The sequence below is a fragment of the Agelaius phoeniceus genome, chromosome Z (genome assembly GCF_051311805.1).
Source record: "Agelaius phoeniceus isolate bAgePho1 chromosome Z, bAgePho1.hap1, whole genome shotgun sequence".
Classification (NCBI taxonomy): domain Eukaryota; kingdom Metazoa; phylum Chordata; class Aves; order Passeriformes; family Icteridae; genus Agelaius; species Agelaius phoeniceus.
In genome coordinates, this window is record NC_135303.1 from 27,595,720 (window position 1) to 27,618,734 (window position 23,015).

General features: G+C 38.6%; 1 protein-coding gene across 1 annotated transcript in view; it reads right to left on the reverse strand.

The window, feature by feature from the left end:
• Nucleotides 1-2,594: 2,594 nt before the first annotated feature.
• Nucleotides 2,595-23,015, reverse strand: part of PGGT1B (protein geranylgeranyltransferase type I subunit beta) — a 35,572-nt gene continuing 15,151 nt past the window's right edge. Inside the window, 7 exon segments of the mRNA XM_054652109.2 lie at nt 2,595-6,896; nt 6,899-7,033; nt 10,445-10,553; nt 10,866-11,050; nt 12,777-12,822; nt 16,660-16,792; nt 18,231-18,382. Coding sequence (XP_054508084.2) covers nt 6,853-6,896; nt 6,899-7,033; nt 10,445-10,553; nt 10,866-11,050; nt 12,777-12,822; nt 16,660-16,792; nt 18,231-18,382 — 804 coding nt within the window. The 3' untranslated portion in view covers nt 2,595-6,852.

Genomic DNA, 23,015 nt, shown 5'->3' on the forward strand with positions numbered 1-23,015 from the left:
TGGAAGCCCAGGCTGGATCTTGCAGAAAAATGAAAGCCTCCATGCTCTCCCAGATTGAGCATCCAAAGCGGTTGCTTTGGTGGTGCACAGGTGTGGTGGGCTGACCTGGGCTGGGCACCAGATGCCTTCCAAACCACTCTATCACCCTCTTTCCCAGCTGGACAGGAGAGAGAAAGTAAGATTGAAAAGGACTCACAGGTTCAGACACGGCAGTTTACTAAAGCAAAAGTGAAAGTTTGCGCGTGCAAAAGCAAAGAGAAAAAAATAGGTTTATTCTCTACTTCCCATTGTTGGCGAGCAACGTTCAGCCACTTCCCAGGAACAAGGCTTCAGCACCTGGAGTGGTTGCTCCAGAAAGCAAACATTGTAAATAAAATCGTAAATAAAATCGTCCCACTTCCTCCTCCTTTCCTTAGCTTTTATATCTGAGCTAATGTCATTTGCAACGAAATATTCCTTGGGTCAGTTTGGATCAGCTGGCCTGGTTGTGTCTTCTCCCAGAACCATGCCCAGCCCCAGCCTACTGATGGGGTAGGCAAGAATGCTGGGGAGACAGTACTGACACTGTGCCAGCACTGCCCAGCTGCAACCAGAGCACCACTGTGTTATCAGCACCTTTCCAGCTGCCAGTGCAAAGCACAGGACTGCGAGGGCTGCTAAGGGAAAATGAACTCAGCCAGACTCAACACAACAGATTAGCTCCTGGTCCTCGTACTAGGGCTTGGTTATCATCACTGTTGGGTGTTAACATGGAAGTCGCTTTCACAAACAGAATAAAATTATCAAAACTCAGCTGTTACATTCATATCTCCCTCCTTGCATTTATGAATTTAATATAAACAACTTGTGTGGCAAGCTGAAACCTCTTTCCTGAACATTTTTAATTCTCAGGTGAAAGAGCATGCAGATTGTTTTCACAGAGACTTTTCTCTTCCTCAATGAATTTTCTCTTTTTACTGCAAGTCAGGACCATATTCTTCCTCAGAATCCTACTTGTTCTCCAGTGATAGCAGCCTGTCCAGTCCTATTCCCAAGTACCGAGTTTGTATCTGCAGATAAAACATTTTAAAGGATGCCAGTCTCACCTTAGTGGAAGGCAAGATCATGGAGTAAATCCTCCTAGAAATTATGGTAAGGCATGTGGAAAATAAGTAGGTGATTTGTGACAAGCCAGTATGGCTTCACTAAGGGCAAATAGTGCCTGACAATTTTGGTGGCCTTCTAAGATGGGCTTACACTGATGGATATGGAAAGGACAGCTGACATGATATATGTGGACCTGTGTAAAGCCTTTGACACTGTACTACATGATATCCTTGCTCCAAACTGGAGAGGGTGGACCACTCAAGGGATAAGGAATGGGCTGTACAGTCTTGCTGAAAAGAGTTGTGGTCAACACCAAAGGTCCAAGCAGAGACCAGTGATGAGTGGCCTTTTGGAGGGCCTGGTGTTGGGACTGGCACTGCTCCACAACCCTGCAGGCAGCAGGGACAGGGGGACTGAGTGCACCCTCAGCAAGTGTGCCAGCGACTCTGAGCTGCTTGGTTCTACCCACACACCAGAAGGAAGGAATAGCATCCAGAGGGACCTGGACAGGCTTGAGAAGGGGGCTTGTGTGAACCTCATGGAGGAGTTTGGTACAGCCAAGTGCCAGGTCCTGCGGACAGAAGTACAGACTGGGCAGCAAATGGATTGAGACCAGCTGTTCAGAGAAGGGCTTGGGGGTGCTGCTGGGTGAGAGGCTGGACATGACCTGGCCCTGGGCACTCACAGCCCAGAAAGCCAAACGTGTCCTGGGCTGCATCCAAAGCAGCGTGGGCAGCAGGGGAGGGAGGGGATTCTGCCCCTCTGCTCTGCTCTGGTGAGATCTTATTTGGACTGCTGCATCCATCTCTGGGATCCTCAACTTAAGAAGGACACAGAACTTCAGGAGTGCATCCAGGGGAGGCCATGAAGATGATCAGAGGGCTGGAACATCCCTCCTGTGAAGACAGGCTGAAAGGGGCCCGTTTGACCTGGGAAAGAGAAGGCTCTGGGGAGACCTACAGCACCTTCCAGTACATGAAGGGACCCTACAAAAAAGTTGGAGAGGGCCTTTTTACAAGGGCAGGTAGTGACAGGACAAGGGGGAATGGATTAAAATTGAGAAATTTTAGGTATTAGGAAAAAATTCTTCACTATTGAGGGTGGTGAGGCATTAGGAAAAGGTTTGCCCAGAGAAGCTGTGGTTGCCCCATCCCTGGAAGTGTTCAAATCCAGGTTGGATTGGGCTTTGAGCAACCTGATCTGGTGGGATGCCTCCCTGCCCTTGGCAGGGGAGTTGGATGAGATGATTTTTAAGGTCCCTTCCAACCCAAATCATTCCATGATTCTATGTTCTCACAATGTAGTTATCAAGCAAGGCACTTCTCCAGTGCCTAAAAAATAAAACAGTAGTGTCAGGGTTTGCTGCCTTTGATGGGTTCAGCTTGAAAACCTTTGGAGGCTGTCATGCTCTGTGCCCTTGGGAAAACAGGTCCTCACCCAGAACATGTAACTTGGGAAAAAACACACGACAAGAGCTACAGTAAAAAACAAATTACAGTTTTCCCACATTTTCTCAACAGCTCATTGATTTTTATTAAACTCAGAAACTAACCAGGCAAATAGAGACCAGGAACACAAAAGCTTAAAATGGTGAACAGAAAGTGTAAATCTACAACACATTGTAACCACTCAGTGGAGTAATTTAATAACCATTTAGTATAAAGATGTTGAGACTTTCCTCTTTTCCACCCAGTGTCATCTGAAGTGAGGAAAACTTGTTAAGTGGTCTTTTCTTGCAACAGCAAAAAAAGAGCTTTTCAGAACCACCACAGTATTTAACATCAACGTAAACAGACCAATAATATCATTCAACTGATGCATTTTGGAGATGTCTCATATTTAGTTGCAACAATAGCATCTTCTTACTTAGGGTCTCTCTGCTTCTTATGCATGTCCTGACATCCCTTTGACTTCCACAGGGACACTGATAGCAAGTTTCTCCAAAATGCCAGGAGATGGGCTGTCCATAAAAGGCTTTGACTTTGGAAACCACTGTTTCTTCCCTTCTATATTAGGCAACCCCATACTGAATGGCTCACTTGGCACAAAGTTGAAATGTATTTTTTAGGGAACACAACAGTTTCTACAGAATATTTAATTTCTATACTGGCATCCATGGAGAAAGCAAATTTGATGCAGCTTCTTCAGCTCCTCTCAGGTTGTCTTTTACCTTGGGCAATAGAGCAGAGAGCACAGTACTCTTAATATGTGCTTCAGCATATGCATGTCAGATATTTCTGAAATAATTTACTTGCTAGTTTTTTTTTCAATGATCATGATTGTTCCATTTAGAAAAAATAGTTCTCAATATGAAAATTTATAAATACAAACATGCTTAGAAGCAGCCTTCCAAAATGGTGTTACTACATCTGTCAGCAGCTATGTACAAATCAAGTGGGCCTGAAAGCCCCAGTGACAATGTTTAAATCCCCAGTCCTCACATCCTATGGAAAAGATACATTTGACTTCCTTTGTTCAACATACCATTTTAAAGCTGTTTTTCTGGAAGAGAAACTCGGGCCACACACAGAGTTTGGGAGTGTTTCAGATAGGATAGAGGCACTCACATTTGTCAGCCTGATAGCCAAGAGGTTTTACATCCTCAAGCACATGGTAAAGCCATTCAATGCATGAATTTCTTATGTAGGTTCAGTCTCAGCAATGTAAAGCTGTGGTTAACACAAAATTATTAGAGGTAGGTAATAATCACATGGTTTGCTTTTTCTAGCTACATTTAAACTTCACAGTTCACATTTAAGTTTTAGCTCTATTTTGATGTATCCCCTTTAAAAGTGATTTTAGGTTATGGACTTCTGTGAAACTCTTGTCCACTGATTTCTCATTTAACATTTTTCTAGTCAAAAGACACAATAAACCACAAAAATCAGAGAGACAATTCAATACAGTCAGAATCCAGATGTCTGCTACACAGGAACATTTCATGTTCATCATTTGTTTGCCTGACATAAATTGGGACATTCAGAATGGCAAATCATATATGTAGAATTGGTTATTAGTACTGATTTTTATCAACTTAAAAAAGATTAAAGATTTCAAAAGAATTAGAGTAATTAGATACTCAGTGTGAGATGAAAGCATGGGTATTTTGCTGCCTTCATCAAACTTTGGGTAATGAGAAACAAATACGCCTTATGCAACCTTTAGGAAAGGCTAGCTCTGCAGTCAACAGGCAGCCTGAAAAGATGTGTAGAATAACTGGGGGCCAAGGAGATAAGAAATGTAAAATCCATATGAAGAACCCAGGGTAGCTTACAGAAAACATAGCAAGAAACATTACCTGTTTTTTGAGACAGAAAACTGTTAAATTACTTTCCGTAAGAATTTTTCTTATTCACATTGTATGATTTTTCACTGTTACCTCCATATTTTCTGCTGAGGGACCCCGATGTCCCTCACAGATGAGAATGTGGTCACACATAGGACAACTCAGGAACTATAGCTCAGGATTTTGCAAGTATGGATTTGCCTCACAATAATCAAATACATCATTTTTCACTAAGCTAAGTAAGAACAAATATTTAGACTGTTTCCCAGCAAAGACTAAGAATACCTTATTCAACTCTTCTGAAACTCAAAGCTACTCCCTCTACCAGGGTATGTGGTAAAAGCTAAAAACCTCAAAGATAGCTCACCGGCAAGGCAAAGAAGCAGTGGTGGGGATGGACAGCTACAATTACATCTCACCTTCATTGTAACTACACCGGAAACCCATCCTATCCTACCATGAAGTCAACTTGTCATCACCATCTGATGTAAAGACAAGAAAATACCATGCTTTTTTGATCAATTTTTACTTCAAGATTTTAATTGTTTGGTTTTAAATGGGTTTTTTATCTAGGCAGACCCCTATGATCTTAGAAACTTCTGCTCAGGGAAGCTACAGCCTTTGCTGACCAACATCCCATTAAGCCTATCCAGGAAAATGGGATTCCCACAGGAACTGCAGTAGTGAGCCCCCTGCCTGGGAGATACTCTCTTTCAGGTATCTTGCTAGTTCTTTTTACTTGTGGCTGGATTTTTGGTCATCTCAGCATGTGGTCAATAAAACCAATTCCCAAGCTCTATCTTTGCTCCTTAACTCCTTCATGTTCCTTGAGTCAGTACCTTTCTTTTGCTCCCTAATCTTACCCTACACAGTTCAAATCCTTTCCACCAGTTTGGTTCCATTACTACTCCACATTCTTCACTGGTGCCTCCAGCCTCAATATCTCCCAGTTTTCATTTCTCTCACTCTGCAACAGTCCTACTCAAGCACCTCATTCCCCCTCTCCAGTACTGGCCTCACAGTTCTCTTGGTTTCACACCCCTCCAGACTTCCCAGTTTTTACAACTATTGAGTCTCTCCTCCTCCAAAAGTAAAGTGTCTAGTGGGACGTGTCTGGATCACACACACCCTACCCCACTCCTCTGCTTTTCCAAGCAGACAACTATCACTAGTTATGCTCCCAATGCTGCCATGAAAATTAATCTGCTATAGAAACAAAACCTATCTATTTAGGTAGGAAGGCTGCTACAGGTTTGGACAATGGGATTGTTCTGGTAGCCTAAAGATACCTACTGGACCTCTCTGACATGTGTGCTAGGGGTACAACTACACTACCCTTTTCACTTGCCCTGCATTGCAAAACAGGAATCATGTTTATCCCCAAAGCTCTTTTTGCTAGCCAAAAAGATCTACATCCTGTTTCTTTGGGCTCAGCAGTGGCAAATGGTGCACCTAACCTGTCTCAGGAAGTCTTCAGTTATCTTTGGAACCTTTAGGAAAAAAAAGTGCTGTTAATGACTGGCAAGTAGAAACATGTGGTGTCTACTGAATGCACAAACTGACCTGCCACAAACACACCAGCTGCAAAGTTACTTCCTTCAACTCTGAACAGCACTTCAAGCATACAAAGTAAGGCACTAGTAAAGCACTAAAGAAGCTGAGAATGTTCATCATTACTCTAATTTGAACAACTTCAATGTATTGCAAAGGTTTGTCTTTGGAAGCAGGTTCTAATGCTACTCTTGCATACAGGTATGCTTCCAAAGACTGGGCTGAATATCTCTTATTGATGCACATCAATATGCCACACTCGTAGTGAACTTCACATGAAGAAACTATTTTAGATGAAAACTCTGTCTGGCTAACAATCCACTGCATTTGTGTAAAACCTACTCAGAAGAATTATGAGATCCATTTAGTAAGGCCACACAACCTTAAAAGTCCAGTATATTGAATAAAATAATTTTATTTGTATTTAATTAATTTGTTTGTGAAAAACAAAGTTTATGGAATCTGAAAGTTGATGATAATAGGTAATTTTTAACTGAGACTTAATATGAGAGATTCTCTACCCAAAAATATGTCAAACAGTAAGATTATAAAGAACTTCAACATTCTGTGCTATACTGTATGATATGTAAACAATTTTGAAAATACTTCCCCATTATATATTTTGACACAGTATGCACAAATTTAAAAAAATAAAATTAAATGAAGTTTAAATGCCTCAAGGGATTTCTTAGAAGTAAAGCCATCTGAAAAGCCATTTACAGTCTGCGGTGACAAACTTCTATATAATCAAAATATTCCCCATTTCACAATGCAGAATAACCTGCTGAAGGCAACTCCCTATCAAAGTGATGCCAGCAACACAGATCTGATTGTATGACTCCAGCACTTAAAAGAGCACATTGGTTATACATGGCTTTTAACCCTGGGCTACAATTATGCTACCAGAACTAAATTCAAGTCTAAATCAGTCATGTAGAGAGGTGTGTGTCGTCTGAACGCTGTTTAAAGTCCGTGTTTTCCAGATCTGATGAAGGTGGTGAAGACGCTCTGATGCTCTTGTGCTTACATTTAGGGCGGGATGAACTTTGCAAATACCAGATTCTCCAATTAATGACAAACCACAGATTCCAAAGTAGGCATGTAAAGCATCTGAAAGAAAGACAGAAAAGGAAAAAAAACCATCTCAGGCTGTAACAGCCAATATTCAACCCATATTCAAACAATTGTGAGTAATTACAACCAAGGAAAACAAATAATCAGGTGCCATATATTGGATCAGCAGGCAATCCCTCTCCTCAGGGAAGAATGACGCATCTGACTCCAAATTGATTACTTTATTATACTATACTATATTAAAGAGATATACACTATACCACATCATACTTACTTCTAATTTCTAATTTCTAAACTGAAAACTCGTGACTCTCAGCTGACAGTCCCAACACAAAGACGTGGATTCAATTGGCCAATGAATCAAAACACCATCACCAGAATCCAATCATCAAATTCCTGCAGATAAATAATCTCCCAACACATTCCACATGTTTGCAAAACAACAGAAGCAGCAAATGAGATAAGAATTGTTTTCCCTCTGTGCTTCTCCAGGAAAAAATCTGAGAGAGAGAATTATGTCTCCCCTTGTTCAGAGGGCATGTGAATACCACAGCTGTAATTTTAACTTGAGTTTTGATGGAAGGAAAACATTTCTGCCCAGAGTTACCAGCATGAACTAAAGTCCACATTTCTTTTATAACAACTTGTGCACTACATTTTTTTCTAAGTGCCACAGCCAAAAAGCAAAAGAATTTAAATATCCAAAAATAACCAGTCCAGAAAGAAAATTTTTTTTCTTGCAAGCGTTTTTGGCTGGTTACTTTATGAGCAGCTAACTATTGAAACAACAAAATTAGTGCAAATAGCTGCCAATAGCAAGACTTAGAGAAATTAAGAAGGCATTACTTTTCCTAGCTTCCTATTTTCCTGAGAGATTATCCTAAGGATAGGAATTCATGTAGCTTGATAAAGAGATGGCTGCCACCAAAATGGGATACTCTTACTCTCCTGTTCCATGCTGCTCCTGATGTCCACTTTATACCAGGGCTGCAGCTCGCTGAGTCTGCCTCCTCTGGGTTGCAGCAAGCTATCAGATTGGATTATCCGCCCATGAAATCACAGGTGAAAGATAGAAAGACGATGGGAATTTCACGTGCTCCTTGAAAAAGCTCAACATGTAGTACTCTGTGTAGGTGTCAATAATTTAGTATCTCACTAAAATGATCACAGAATCATTTAGGCTGGAAAAGACCTCTAATATCAGATTCCAATACTTAACCTAACATTGCCAGGACCAGCATGAAACCCTGCCCTTAAGTGTCATATTGTATCTCCAGGGATGGTGACTCAAACACCTCAGGTAGCCTGTTCCAATGCTTCACAACCCTTCTGGTGAAATAATGTTTCCTACTATTCAATCTACATCTCTTCCAGTGTAACCTGAGGCTGTTTCTGCTTGTCCCATCAGTTCTTTGTTAAATAATGCTAGTGGCCTCTACAACCAACAATATTTTGACATCTCTTAGCATGGGAACAACAAGACCACAAAATATTATTTCCCTGAATAATCAGCTGGAAAGAGTTACTTGCTAACATTGCAAGTCCATGTAACACATAGATTATCACCAGCAGTTGACTGTCTTCTGAAATTTCTTCTAGTCTTCTTAAAAACATTGTTGCACAGCAAATACAGTTTGAGTCCCCAAATATAAACAGAACTTTTATAAAGTAGGAGCCCCAGAAATTAAAATCTAATACTGATTAAGTTTTAGGAACCTTTATAGTGTCAACATGATCGAAAGACAACTTGCCCTTCAGATATGAGACTGAGCTTGCAGGAAGCTCAGTTGTGTATCTATAACAATGAAAACACAGAAGCAATCTTTGCAATGATGCATTTATAGTCTTTCTTTGTATCAGAACTGCACTAACTTTGTGGGGAGGGTCTCCACAAATGCGATCAAAGTTTGACTCCTGGCTCTGTTTAGGACACCCCAAGAGTTACACCACATGCCTGAGAGCATTGTCCAAAACTTTCTTGAACTCTCTCAGGTTGGTGCTATGACCACTTTCCTGAAAAGCCTGTTCCAGTGCCCAACCACCCTTTGGGTGAAGAACCTTTTCCTAATATCCGAACTAAACCTCCCCTAATGCAACTTCAGGCCACTCCCTCGTGTCCTGTCACTGTCACAGAAGAGCAGAGATCAGTGCCTGCCCCTCCTCTTCCCCTCACAAGGAAGCTGTAACTGCAGTGAGGTCTTCCCTCAGTCTCCTCCAGGCTGAACAGACCAAATGACCTCAGCCACTCCTCATACAGCTTCCCCTCAAGGACCTTCACCATCCTCATGGCCTCCTTTGGACACTCTCTAACAGCTCAATGCCTTTTTTGTGTTGTGGGACCCAAAACTGTCCCCGGCACTCAAGGTGCCATGTACCGGACAGTTTGTCCAGAAGGATCTTGGAAGGGACACTACTGAAAGCCTTATATTACATCAAATGGCTTCCCTTGGTCAGCTGGGGGGACAATCTTGTCATAAAAGGCAATTAAGTTTAAGACAGGTTAACACATGATGAGGATTTGAACCAGACTTTCCAATCTCTGACTCACAAGGTAAATGTTTCCTTAAGACAAACCAAAACACTCCCTCCAAATGATACTGTTAAATCTATATGATGAGGAGGAAATGCAAATCTATCACAAGCACTGTATTTTCAGTGTGGGTTCACCTTGAAAAATTCTGAACTGTTGTTCAAAATGAAATTATCAATAGATTTAATACCGGGGCACAGATTCTAAACATACTCTTCCTTTATTATGACTAAATTTTTATCTTATTTGGTCCATTTACAAAGACCGTTTATTCTTCCCTGTACAAAATGCGACGGGCACTGAAAACCTACTGGCACAAGCTTTGTTTTCAGAAACTTGCAATACCTTAATTAAATTCTAACAACTTTTAAAATTAAAAGATTTTAGCACCTTTTTGAGTTTTTTTCACTACTTCAAATGATCCACTTCTGAAAGCATAAGTGTCAGACATACTTGTATAAACACAATCTGTAAATCATAGTACATAACTGCGTAAACTTTGACTCTTTTTACTTAATGACTTCTGAATAAGCTTAAATTATTAATTTTCTAAAGAAACAAGTATTTTGATATATTAAGCGCAATTTACAGAGATTCCTACAACACAGTATATCCTTTAAGCAGAACAGTTAAACATATACTAAATAGACAGTGATACTCTAACAGTAATCTAAACAACAAGATTCACTTCCTTTGTGGCTGAACAAGGACAAATTTCTCCCTCTTTCCACTTCAAGAATGAAAACCTCTTTATATTTTGAGGGTTTTTTGGGGTTTGGTTGGTTGGTTGGCTTTTTTTGTTTTTCTGGGGGTTTTTTGGAAGGGTACGGTTTCCCTTACACCTCTCAGATGTCTGACTGCTGGAATTAATTTCTTACTTAGAACACACTCATTGCAGTTTTGAGAAGTTATTTTACCTGGATGGCTGTCGGGCCACTTGGCGAATCCACCAACAAGGCGATCTTGAGTTGACAGGATGTAATTTCGGTTTTTCTCAAAATTTGTATATTGGAATATGTTCAAAAGCTGAAAAAAATTAGATTGTAACAGTAATATAAGTCTTAGTCTTACTTTTAACACTAAGTCTTAACTAAGAGTTAGTAAATTTTTAACACTAGAATATAGTGCCTATTTTTGAGATAAACAGTAACAGCACAGATAGCACTAATCTGGTAAACCTCCATTTCCTGCATTTTTTGCGAGATGAAAGACATTTATAGTCATTGGTGCATATTGGTTCACTTGTATCAAATATCTAACGCTTTCAAACAAAGAAAATAGTGCTTAAAGAAATCAAAACAAGTCAATTGCTATCCCTACACTTGTTCTGTACACTACCTTCAATGTTGCTCCCACCCAAAAGGAATAGCAAGTGTCTACAGGTTTGTTGGGTCGTCCATGGTAGCCATTCTGTTGCCTCATTATACACCATCTTCTTATTCTGTTCAGTTCTTTTTCTGAAAAAACTTCCTCCAGTTTGCCCATCAAACACAGTGATGCAATACCACAAAATGTAGAGCCCCCTACAGAAGAGAAGAGAAGAGAAGGGTTTGCTTCTGTGAAGAGAAAGCAGGGTTTGCTATGCTTTGATACACAGATTTTCTGAAGCCTGTATGATCTCAGTCAGAACTTTAACTAAGCTATTAGCAATGAAATCAATGGACTTTTAAAAGTATGAAAGAGTTAATTTTGAGTCTAAAATCCAAATAAATAAGAACACTCAAGTTCAGCGGGTATGTCAAAGGCGGGGTGGGGGGAACTCAGGAACTCCCTCAATCCAGCTCTTGTAGAAATAAACCAGCTCATTTTCTTAAAGCTGTTTCTTTTCACAATGCTGTGCAATTTACATTACACAGCAGTCCAGAAACAAGTAAAAGGAATTGCAACAGAAATATTTCTTCACTTGTAACTTAAAAAAGAAAGCTATTGGAATGCCAGCAATCAGACTGAAGCAGAAATGCCAAAGCCAGCCTCAGACACAATCCCCCAGAGGATATAAACAGACAGAAGTGTCTGGAGAGCAGAAGGAGAAAAAAAGATTCAAACTAAAATTATTAAAAAAACCCCAAACAACATGCGCACTTAATATGGTGAAAATACTCCCAGACTCTCGTGGTTGTAATACATACAAATTGTGCTTCTAAGGAAGTTTTTGCTGTCAAGGAAACTGTATGGTAAAAAAGATAAACTTATGATCTTTGTGTAGTCCAGCCACCACTTTTTAAAGCCCATCCAAGTTTATTTTGAGTCTAACACCTGATATGATAAAATCAGAGTCTGGGAAAGACCATAAGCAAGCTGCTGACAGGAGACTTGAGCCCCAAAGTTCCTTACAATATCCTTGTGCTGGAAGACCCCAGGAGATGTAAGATTATTTTCACTCTGATGCTGAAATGCAGTGCTGAAGTACTGCTATTTGTTATCACTAACAGTTTACAGAAAGTTAATTAACCAATTGTTTTAATACTTAGGGGTATAATTTAAATTTTTCAGCTTCATTGATCCAGCAAGAAGGAAACAGACAAAATCCTATCAAAGCTCAATACTAAGGGTAAACATCTGATAGGATCATAGAATCATTTAGGTTGGAAAAGACCTCCAAGATCATCAAGTCTAACCTTGGACCAATCAGTCCAACAGACTACAGCACTAGATCTAGTATCAGTCACCTAAAAGCCAAAAACTCCTCTGTCACAAGCAGACTGCTACTTCATGGCACAGCAACATTTTGCTTTAAACTAGCAGTCCCTTGGGGATTTCTATCTTCAGATCTAGTAACTCTTTACAAAAATTAACTGTTGCTTCAAGACTTGAACATACAACAGATGCTGTATCTATCAGAAGAAATGCTTCTATGTTTTACCAAAGCTGTTGAAATTGCAAGCGATCAGTTACAGGGCACAAAATCTCTTGCACATAAAATCCTCAGAGTAACAATGACACATGTGGAAAAAGTTTGCTCTGTCAGCAACAACTGAGAACTAAACGCAACACCTTTCAACAAAACACGAGATAAGATTTCAACAAAAACATTCATGAGATAAGATTAATGGGAGTGATTTAAAAAAGCCTGTCTGTTCAGATATTAAGCTAGATCTAAAGGAAGAAGTGACATTTGGAGGCATGTTTTGGATTCGCTCCTCCTCACACAACTTCCTTAGAAAAAAAGGAAAGGTATGGCATACCCTGCATCTGCTACAGCACTTTCAATACCACTCTGAAAGGTATAGAGCACTTGGACATTCTTACCATGAGATTCCAGTCCAGCTCCCTGTGCCAGGCCGTTATCATAAGACTGAAGAAAAAAAAAAATCCCAAAAAGCAGTTAATTTAGAACCATAGCACTTTGACAGACATTGCAATTTCTTAGTTTACCAGCAAAATTATCATCAGATCATTGCCATGATTTAACCTCATTAAATTCTGAACCTCCAAAAATTCTTGCCACAACACAGTTAACAAATCAGCTCTTTTTCAATGCAGGATGTTTTTATGACTTTCATGAAATTAATTTTAGTTGTGACACATGTTAGAAACCTGAAAAAGGGTAAGCAACAAAGAAAAAAATCATGTAATGCAGGTATAAAAAGAAAAAAAATGGCTATGTAATCAAAACAAAACAGAATTAAATAGATAACTTAATCTGTCTCTAATCCAAGAGCAGTTTAACATTAAAAAAGAGGTAAAATGCAAAGTACACCTGTGTGTAGAATACTCAAATCCAAGCAATTCTTTAGTAAGAATCAAGTACATCAGGCTTTAAAAAACAATGAGAAGGGAACCAGAAGCAAGAAGAAAACTATAACATGCATTGGAATAAACTAAAATTGGCCTGTAAAATATTACTGTTAAAAAATACCATTACAGTGCTGAAAAATCACTCTGTTAAGCGCAACAAAACGGGAAACTCAAGTCCGACAAAGCACTAAGAATATCACAGTTCATGTCTGTCATGAGCAATCTATGGACACATGTATATGTAAGAATAATAATCTTTCTTCCCTAAAAATCCATTAAATCATTTTACTTGAAAAGAAACAAAAGACCATGTAAGAAATTATTCATAAAATAGCAAATATTTATTTTACAAGAGTTCATAGAATACTTATTGAAATATCTCTGAACAAATACCAAATTGCTTAGTAGGAAAAATGAGGTGTAACTCTTGAAGTTAAATTACATTGGCCCTACATATTCTACATCAACTGTTCAATTAATGACTGGATCAGTATCTGATCAGACACAAAGCACTAAAAATCCTTCCCCCACATCCTCCAGGTGCTGACTGTGAATTTCTCACATTTTCTCAGAAACAGTGGGTAGTAGATACAGGACACCTTGACAAATCAATAATGACTCCCATAGTCCTAACCAAAGAATGGTTACAGGACTATTGTATCTCTAGAAACTACCTAAGGATCATTTTGTGCATCTGCTTTTAAAGCTGAAAAAGAGAAGAAAAAAGTAAACAGAAGAAAATGAGAAGAAAAAAGTAAACAGAAGAAAATACAGAAGCTACACTAAAACTGTATTTCTAGTTTTGAATTGTTGCTGAAAGCTGAAGCAACTAAAAATACTAATACCTGATAAATACACTTCAAGCTGCAGCTTGATTTCTCAGGTTTGAACCAGTAAATTTTAGTAATCTCTATGAACTTTTGAATGTTAAAGCACACAGTGTGAACTCTTCCTTTTCCACTGCTTTTTGAGAATGCAATACAAATGTGCTACACACTCCACAGATGCATTAATTGCTAAGAAAAGGCAAGCTGATTAGCAAAGCTATGCTGGCAGAGCTAATTAACCCTACAAACAGCAATTTTAAGAGGAGGTGGCTTGCTTTATGTATGACGAAGTAATTAGCTCTGGAGAAAAGCTGTTAAGTGTGCATCCCAGACACTACTATGTTGGGCTGTACAATTAGTTTTAAACTCTTAACAGACTAAGCTAGCCAGGAAAAGACACAATCTTTGTGATAAGCCACAGTGTCTTGTGAGCTTTGACCATGGCAAGACTTAGTTCTCTACTTTACTAGTGAACTGAAGTATTAGTAGGAGGCCTTCCAAGATGTCTTGCCATGGTAAGGCCTCAATTATTAGAGGTTTTTTAAATTATTAAAGGTATCTCTTTTTCCAATAGGAACATAATGACTGGAATTTGCAGGTCCAACAATTAATGCTAAGCTCTAGAAGCAAAGTTTAAATTTGGTTCAAGATCACACTACACAATAAATCTCCAGTACCACTTCAAAGCTCTAAACTTTCAAAAAATCTCCACTTGTCTGCTCTATTAATGGCCTCTTCTGATGCTGTCTGTCTGTTTTGTCTTAGAAAAAAACAGTTGCTTCTCCCTCTCTTTATTTTTTCAGTGCTGCCTGTTACACTATGTATCTCCGTCACACTCCAGTTAACAATCTAATTTCCAGAATAAAGACTCCTAGTATATGAAATACTCCTTTTACACAAGCTGATTCATACCTTCCACAGTTCAACTCAACTTTCTTTGTCCCCTTCCTAGTTCCACCATTTCCTTTGGGATCAAAACTGACTCAAATGTTCACAACTAACAGACAATGTGATGTACAGAACTACAATGAGGATTTTGCTCTTGGGTTTTGTTTTCTATTCTTTTTAACACTTGATTCTCCTATTGTAACTCTGCTAAGCTATTTTACTAAAGACTGATCTCAGTAAACATTAAGGTCCAGAAATGATCAGACGAGGGAGAATGTTCGCAGCCTAATCAGTAAGAGCAAGCAAGCACTCTGCCTAAGCTCCTCTCTCAGACTGAAAGGAGAATGGATAAATCATCATCCTTGGGTGAAACCCACTGAAAGGATTCAGCAGGGATATTCTCATGCTGAGAACCCATGCTAACTAAGGGGAGCTACCAGCTATGGGAGAAGGGCTCTTATGGGAAGCAGGGGAGGAAGATTCTAGGATTGTACAGAAACCCCCTTATCATGGACTGTTTTCTGGGGAATGCAGGGGTAAGCATAACTTACTATGGGATGGCTAGGGAAAGGGCCGATGGTAAGAAACAGAAATATCAAAGCAGACTGGAGAAGAACAAGGGGAAACAGAGGGGAAAATGGGATAAAAGGTGCTACTAGGATGTGAACAGGCTGCAGGTCCATATCCTTGTATGATTGAGCCCTGGCCTTGATTATCTCTGTCTGTCCAGGACTATGGCAGTGTGCCAGAAAGCTTCTTGAGGTGTACAGTAAGAAATACTAAGACATCCAAATACCTCCTTTAAAAATAAACAACAAATAAAAAACAACTTAGTCTGAAGCAAGAGATTTTGAAGTCTTTTTTTAAACTTGTTTCTCACATAAATTGTACAATCTTGTTGCTTACAGCAACTATTGAAAATAGTAATTTACAACAGAAGCTGTGACTCATCATAAATTTGGGTCTTCTTTGTGGACCACAAGAATTTAACCTGTATTTACTCACACTAAGGGAACTGCAATTTTCAAGCTTGCTCAGCTTCCTTAAAAAATTGTGTTTCAATCTTTGAAAATGTAACTCAATTAAACTAGTGAAACAACATGAAAAAAAATGGCAATCTCCTTTCAAATATGATGACAATTTGCACAGACACAGAAAAAATGTGTACGTACTCATATATTTTTTCATTCCAAATATCTAATAAATAAATTATGAAGTGCATGACTGGAAACATTTAAGGATGAACTGATGTCAATAATTAGTATATTTGAATCTGTGTATCTTTTAAAAAGCAATACTACAGCTCAATGAAATATGAGGATTTTATTGATACACTTTTCTAAAGTGCTTTCTGCACTTTTTCTAAACGCAAACATCACACCTTAGTTTTCAAAAACTTGCTTTCAATTGCTTAATTATTTTAAATAAAGAGGCTTTTTCATACAATTTGCGGCAAACAAACACACCAAATAAAATTATCTTGCTAGCACACACATTTTAATGAAAATACAAATGCAAAAAGCCAATGTACTTTGTAATTCTCAACTCACTAGAGCAGGAAGAAAAAATAAAGAAAATATCATAATACAGTTTGGACAGACATGTTTTTAAGCCACAGTTAAGAAAAAAAGCTTAAAGCCTGAAAGCATAGGAAGAAGTAACATTTTGTGAAAACTCACCATACTTCTTCTAATGTAGTCTATTGCTTTCTTCATATCCATGCCTGACCAGTTATCGAGCATGTAGCAGATGCAGGAAGCACAGTACACAAACCTCATATCATTTTCACTTCCTTCCAGCACTGCACAGAAACTGAAAGAAACATTTCTGTCTTTAAACACTGTTTTGCCTGTTACACCAGAAAATATGAAATGCGGTTCAAAGAATCACACAGTGTTTCCTCTAAAGATTAGTTTACAGTAGTCTCATAAATATAACCCAAAGCTACACTAGATTTTCTTTTTAGAAGATGTGATTCTAAGCCAAGGAAAATGCACAGAACTCTAATAAACATTTAGGAGCCTGAGTAACTATTTCCAGCAACATAATGATACTGGTGCTTATTTATTCCAAGATGTTTATACTTACAGTCTTTCACCTATTACAGTATATACAGATACATGACTTACCGTTTTACCTCTTTTGAGCAGAATTCTTTGACTTCCTAGGGATCCTAATAGCTCACAAGGCTTTCTTTCCTTACTGCAACTTGAGGACCAGTTTCCCAGTAATGTATAAAGGCAATTGCTAATACGACCATTTCTAATACAAATGGTGAATCAGTTTTTAATTAGTTACTGTTACAATTGCACCAAACTCTATGAATATTTTAAAATTTTTGTATCTGGGTTATTTTGGCACAACGTCAGAGACTCTTAAGATGATGATGGATGCCCTGATTTGGGTGTTTGTATCAGAAAATTGCCAACAGAACCAGGGCAGTAACCATCCCCCTGTACTGGGCACTGGTGAGGCCACACCTCAAGATTTGAGTTCTGTTTTGGCCCCTCAAGACAAGGAAGTCCATTAAGGTGCTAGAGTGTGTCCAGGGAAGGGCAGTGGAGCTGGGAAGGGTTTGGAGCACAAATCTGATGAGGAGCAGCTGAAGGAGCCATACAGAAATAAACACCGAGAGGACAACTTATCACTCAACTACCTGAAAGGTGGCAAGCTGGGGATTGGTCTCCTCTCCCATGTGGGACAGAGGAAATGGCTTCAAGTTGTACCAGGCGAGGTTTAGATTAGGTATTAGAAAAAATTTCCTCATCAGAAGGGTTGTCTAACACTGGAACAGGCTGCCCAGGGAAATTGTGGAGTCACCATCCCTGAAGGTATTACAAAGACATGTAGATGTGGCACTTAAGGACATGGTTTAGTGCTGGACTTCGCAGTGCTGGGTTAAGAGTTGGACTTCATGATCTCAAAGGTCTTTTACAACCTAAAGGCTTCTATGATATACAAAACTAGGTAAATGGTTGAATTACCTGTGATAATAAATAAACCTTTAATTGTTTCTTCTAGGACTTGCTGCTTGGCAAGCCTCCATTTGGTTCGAAGAGCCAGTTAGTACCCTCTGATGACTTAATTACTTCCAAGAAGCCAGCACATGCTCTATGACTTATGTGACTACCAATCAAACTATTTTTCTAATAGAACAAAAAGATTATAGCTACTTCTATGAAGAACATGTCTCTTACGTTTCATTCCACATGTGGGTAGTGGGAGTTGCAGCATATAAAGTATCTTTTACCTTCCATCCTCCAGCTGGAGAGCTCTCAGTCCTGCCAGTATGGCATCTTTATTTACTCGACTTAAATCATCTCCAAGAATAACCAGACATGATAGTCCTGTGTAAGTCATTGCTATGTGCCCACTATCATAGGGATGACATATACCTGGACCCTAAAAAAGGAGAAAAAAATAGAAATTTTGAAACATTGCAAGAGCTTACACTACAGCAAATATTTTTTTTTTTAAGGTAAGAGGTAAACAAATTACTTTACCCTTTACTCATTATGGTTAAACTGAAGGTATCCTGCTCAGCTTTCCTCACCAAACTCTGCTCAGCTTTCCTTATCAAACTAAGTTACTGCATAACTCTGCAGGTCTGGTAAACACTTGGTCAGTAGGAAGCTTTGGAAAAAAGCTTTGCCAAGAACTCCATTTGTGAAACAATTAAGGAAAAAAGGGGATGTCTTCACCTGTACCTAAGTTTGTCCTGACACACCACTGGGCATTAGTTTCCTGGCAGCTGGGTAAGCACTCTTAAACAGCCTAACTCTGGAGGTCCCTCAGCAGAGATTTTATAACATAATGATCTACAAGGAGAAAGCAGTGTGAGAGATTATTAGTAATCTCTCTGTCAACTGAAGCAATACCAAATTACCTACTTTGATCTCTATTTTAAAATAATAATTAGAGTTCAAACAAAATATATAAATAATATATAGATAATATATATATAAATAAATATATATATAAAAATAATAATATATATATAATATATATATAATATATATATAAATACCAAATAATCACAGAAACATAGAATTCTGAGTTGGAAAGGACTCACAAGGATCACTGAATGTCAACTGAGAAGCAAAAGTTATAGTTAAAGGCTGACTAGTCCCATAATACAACTCATAGAAATGGGAAAGGGATTGATACAGCTATGCTAAAACTTCTATTTTTCTTTATGGTATTTTAGAGGCCCATCCTGGACTGTACTACTTCATGAAAACAGAAGCCACATGTAACAAGATGACTGTGGATACCTGAGATGGTTCAGTTTGAAGCAACTGGAAGATAACTATTTTAAACACAACAAAATTATTTCAATACTGAGTATTAGAGATAGATTTTTAAATGATATTTTACTAGTATTATTGCCTAATCAGTTGCAATTCTTATTTTGCAATTAATCCTAAAAACACAAGGAAAAAGCAGTATAAAACCAAATCTAATGTTATGTTATGTGTAATTAGTATTTTTCAGGCAAGTCATGCTTATTTCCAAAGCCAAAAGGCTTTTCTTCTAGTAAGAAACTGGGAGAAAAATTGTTATCATCCACTAGCCAGCAAGAGACTGCTTTCACACAAGGGAACCACAGACACTTGGGAAAGGGAGGCAGAAAACAGGGTGAAATGGGTTCAGCAGCACTGGAAAAGCTATGCAACAGAGGAGAACAGGAGTGTATGTGCTGAGAGCTGCACCTCCTCTCCCTTTCTTCCAGTCCTGGACCCTCTCTTGAGGTGGCATCACAAATTTCAACAGCTCCCACTCCCATCCCTGTACTGCCAGTGCCCCCACCACTGTCTCCTACCCTACACATTAAACAGAATATAGGGCACATTAAATTGCTTTTGTTAAGTGGTCTCTATTGGCCTGAGCTAATGCATTGGTGCAGAGTATGCTCCGAGAAGACAACAAAGGGGGTATGGCCAGGGTCTGTTCTCCATGCACTTTACCTTTTGTAAGAATTAGTCTGTAGGTCCCACAGGAAATTGATTTACTTGGATGTCAGAGATGGAGTAAACAGTTCTGTTCTGTTGGAATTACCATCATGTTCCTCACAATCTCAGCCTTTTTTAAAAGATTTAACACTTAAAAGATTTAAGTTGGGGGAAGCTTTCAAACATTTGAACTTGGCTCAGTGATGTGACAGTGTTCCCTACTATATCAATTAAAACAGCTATTATAACATAACTCATGGCCATCAAGAATTCCCAGTGACCACTGCAGAGCCAAGAAACTCTCTCTGCTGCAGAAGCATGGGCAAGATCTCTTCAAACACTAATAAAGAATGCTACTAAACATGCACTAGCACTGGCACAGTCCCACTTTCAAGACAGGGTTCCTTCACCCAGGTGCCAATCCACACACGGTGCTAAGCAGTTTTGACACATTTGCACAGAGGTGTGTGCTGAGTGCTAAGTCCATCAAGACAACACACCTGGTTGCAGCCAAGAAGCATAATTATACTTTCAAAATACGCAAGTATGTAGTTCTTGTATTTATGAAGATCCCCCAATGCAGGGAAGAATGATGCGCAGAACTCCACGATATCAGAAGGGTAATTAATTACTTTATTATACTATAGTATACTATAACTATTTTACACTGTATTACACTAACAAGAACTATACTAAACTGAAGAAACTCCTGCCTGTCTGCTGACCAGACAGTCAACACAGCTTGACTGATAGGCTAATTAACACAGTGTCCACCAAAACCCAATCAAGCAATCCCTTTAGGTAAATAATCTTCCAACACATTTCACCAGTCCAAAAACACAGGAGCAGCTAATGAGATAAGAATTGTTTTGATAATTCTTTTCTCTGCTTTTCTCCATTCGGAGGGCATGTGAATACCACACGTAATTACCTAATTTCTAAATAAATGCCTACTCAATAGCTATTTGACAATCTATCTTTTGCATGCTTTGATTTTGTATTTCACAACACATTTTGCAGGTGTTCAATTCGTAGGGGTCTTTACTTGGACATGGGTAGCCTCAGCTTTAGAGACGTCTTTTTCATGTTCTTAAGTTCATTTAAAGTACAAGATTTTAGCTGTTGCCAAATAATTAGTGGCTAGTATCTAGCCACTAATCCAAGGTGTCTCCGCTTCTGTAATCTCTTTAATAGTTTCAAAACTATTCTGCAAGACCTTTTGCTAAGTTTCTCACTTTGTGGAATGACAAAATGGCCTGGGCTTGAAGGGACCTTAAGGTCATCTAGCTGCAACTCCCCTGCCATGGACAGAGACACTTTTCAGTAGACCATGTTTCACAGGACCCCTTAAAATATACAGAGATGCCTGCTTAAAATAAAAAAATATTAGTACAGAGATATTTTGGCCCAAGCTTCCTGGGTCTTTATAGTATTTATTTTTAATCTTACATTTACTTTTATATTCTATTTATTGTTATCTTTTCTGTGATTCACTCTGCAAAATATTTATAACTATTCATCTTTCACCAGTATCAGTGTTGCAGCCTTGAGAAAATACAATGTTGTGTCAGGAACACAAAAGATATCTTTTTTCCCCCCAAGTGAAAGGACATGTTAATTACCACAATGTTACATAAAAGTTGCAGCTATTGAAAACAAAATTCTGATTCACAATGCTTTCAACATACTAAAACTTAATCACAACACTTTCAACATACTGAAAAGACCTAGGCCTACCTGAAACTTTGAGGAGGCTGTTTAGCCCTAAATTAAAAAGCTAGTTTAAACTGCAGTAACAGCAAATCTGAGACACTTCAAAATCTGGAGCCATTTCAGTATAAAATAATTTTCTAATTCTAAAAGCAATCATGTTTTGAATGTGAAGCTAGAGGAGTCACTCTTAGCATTCATTCACAGTTAAGACTGCTACATCTCATGAGGGCTGTGTTGTGAGTTGGTGAAGCGGATATGGTTTTGTTTCACTTTTGCTTTTGTCCCAAAAAGCTGCAAAGACACTGCTGTCAAACACCTCAAAGGCAACAGCTAAAACACCACAACTCCCAAATCAAACCCAAATAACCTGCTCTTGAGAGATTTAGTAAAGCTGGACATTCTAACATAACCTTCACATTTTTCTATTAGTTTGAAGGGCCCCTACTGACTGAATAGATTTGGCTATCACTTTCTTAAGAGCTCAAGAATGAAATCACTATAGTGGCATGCAATAGATAGCAATTGTCCATGCAAATCCAAAATGCTTACAGACTTTTTCAAAAAGTATTTTTTATGGCAGACTTAATAGAACACTTTTAAATAATGAAAAAAGAAAAATTACTTGACCGTAAACACATCCCAGAGTCATGGCAGTGAATTTCTAACTCTTTTTTCTGAGTTATTTCAGGACATTTCAGGCAACAGTGCTGGAAATGCTTTAAACCTTTATTTGCCAATAAATCAAACAGATGCAATCTTTCAAATGCAGATACAATGAAGAAAGTACTGCAATGCTTGAATAAAAACCACATTCATGTGCAAACAATTTTCTAGAGATAGTGACCTTGTAGCTAATTTCTACAAGTAACTTGATTCCACCCCTTTATCTCATATGTATAGTGGCCAACACATTCTAAGACACCAGTGGACAGCAACATATTTCCAGTAAAGATAATATTTCAGTATGAAGCATTTACTATACGAAGGCGAGAATTAAATTAAAACACCAGAAAGTGCTGGGAGGAGAAAACAATGCTCTGCCAATCTTACAGACTTTTTGTCTTCACAGCCCTTTATGTGATCTCAGAACTATATGCAGAATAAACTCTTCTAGCTTCATACACTGGGGAGGATTTAAAAAAGGTTTCCAAAAGTATGCACTACTACTACTACTATTTAAAATACTACACTGTAGAGCTGCTAAAGGTATGATACAACTGGAAAAGGAAAGTAGAGGCCAGTGTGCAGGAAGGACTGCAAAAGAAGTACAGTAGTTCTGTCCTGTGTTTGAGAGTGAATCAAATTGTACTGAAAAGTAGATGAAAAATCCGTGAAAGCACCAAACTAGCCTCTGCTAATCTCATTTCTGT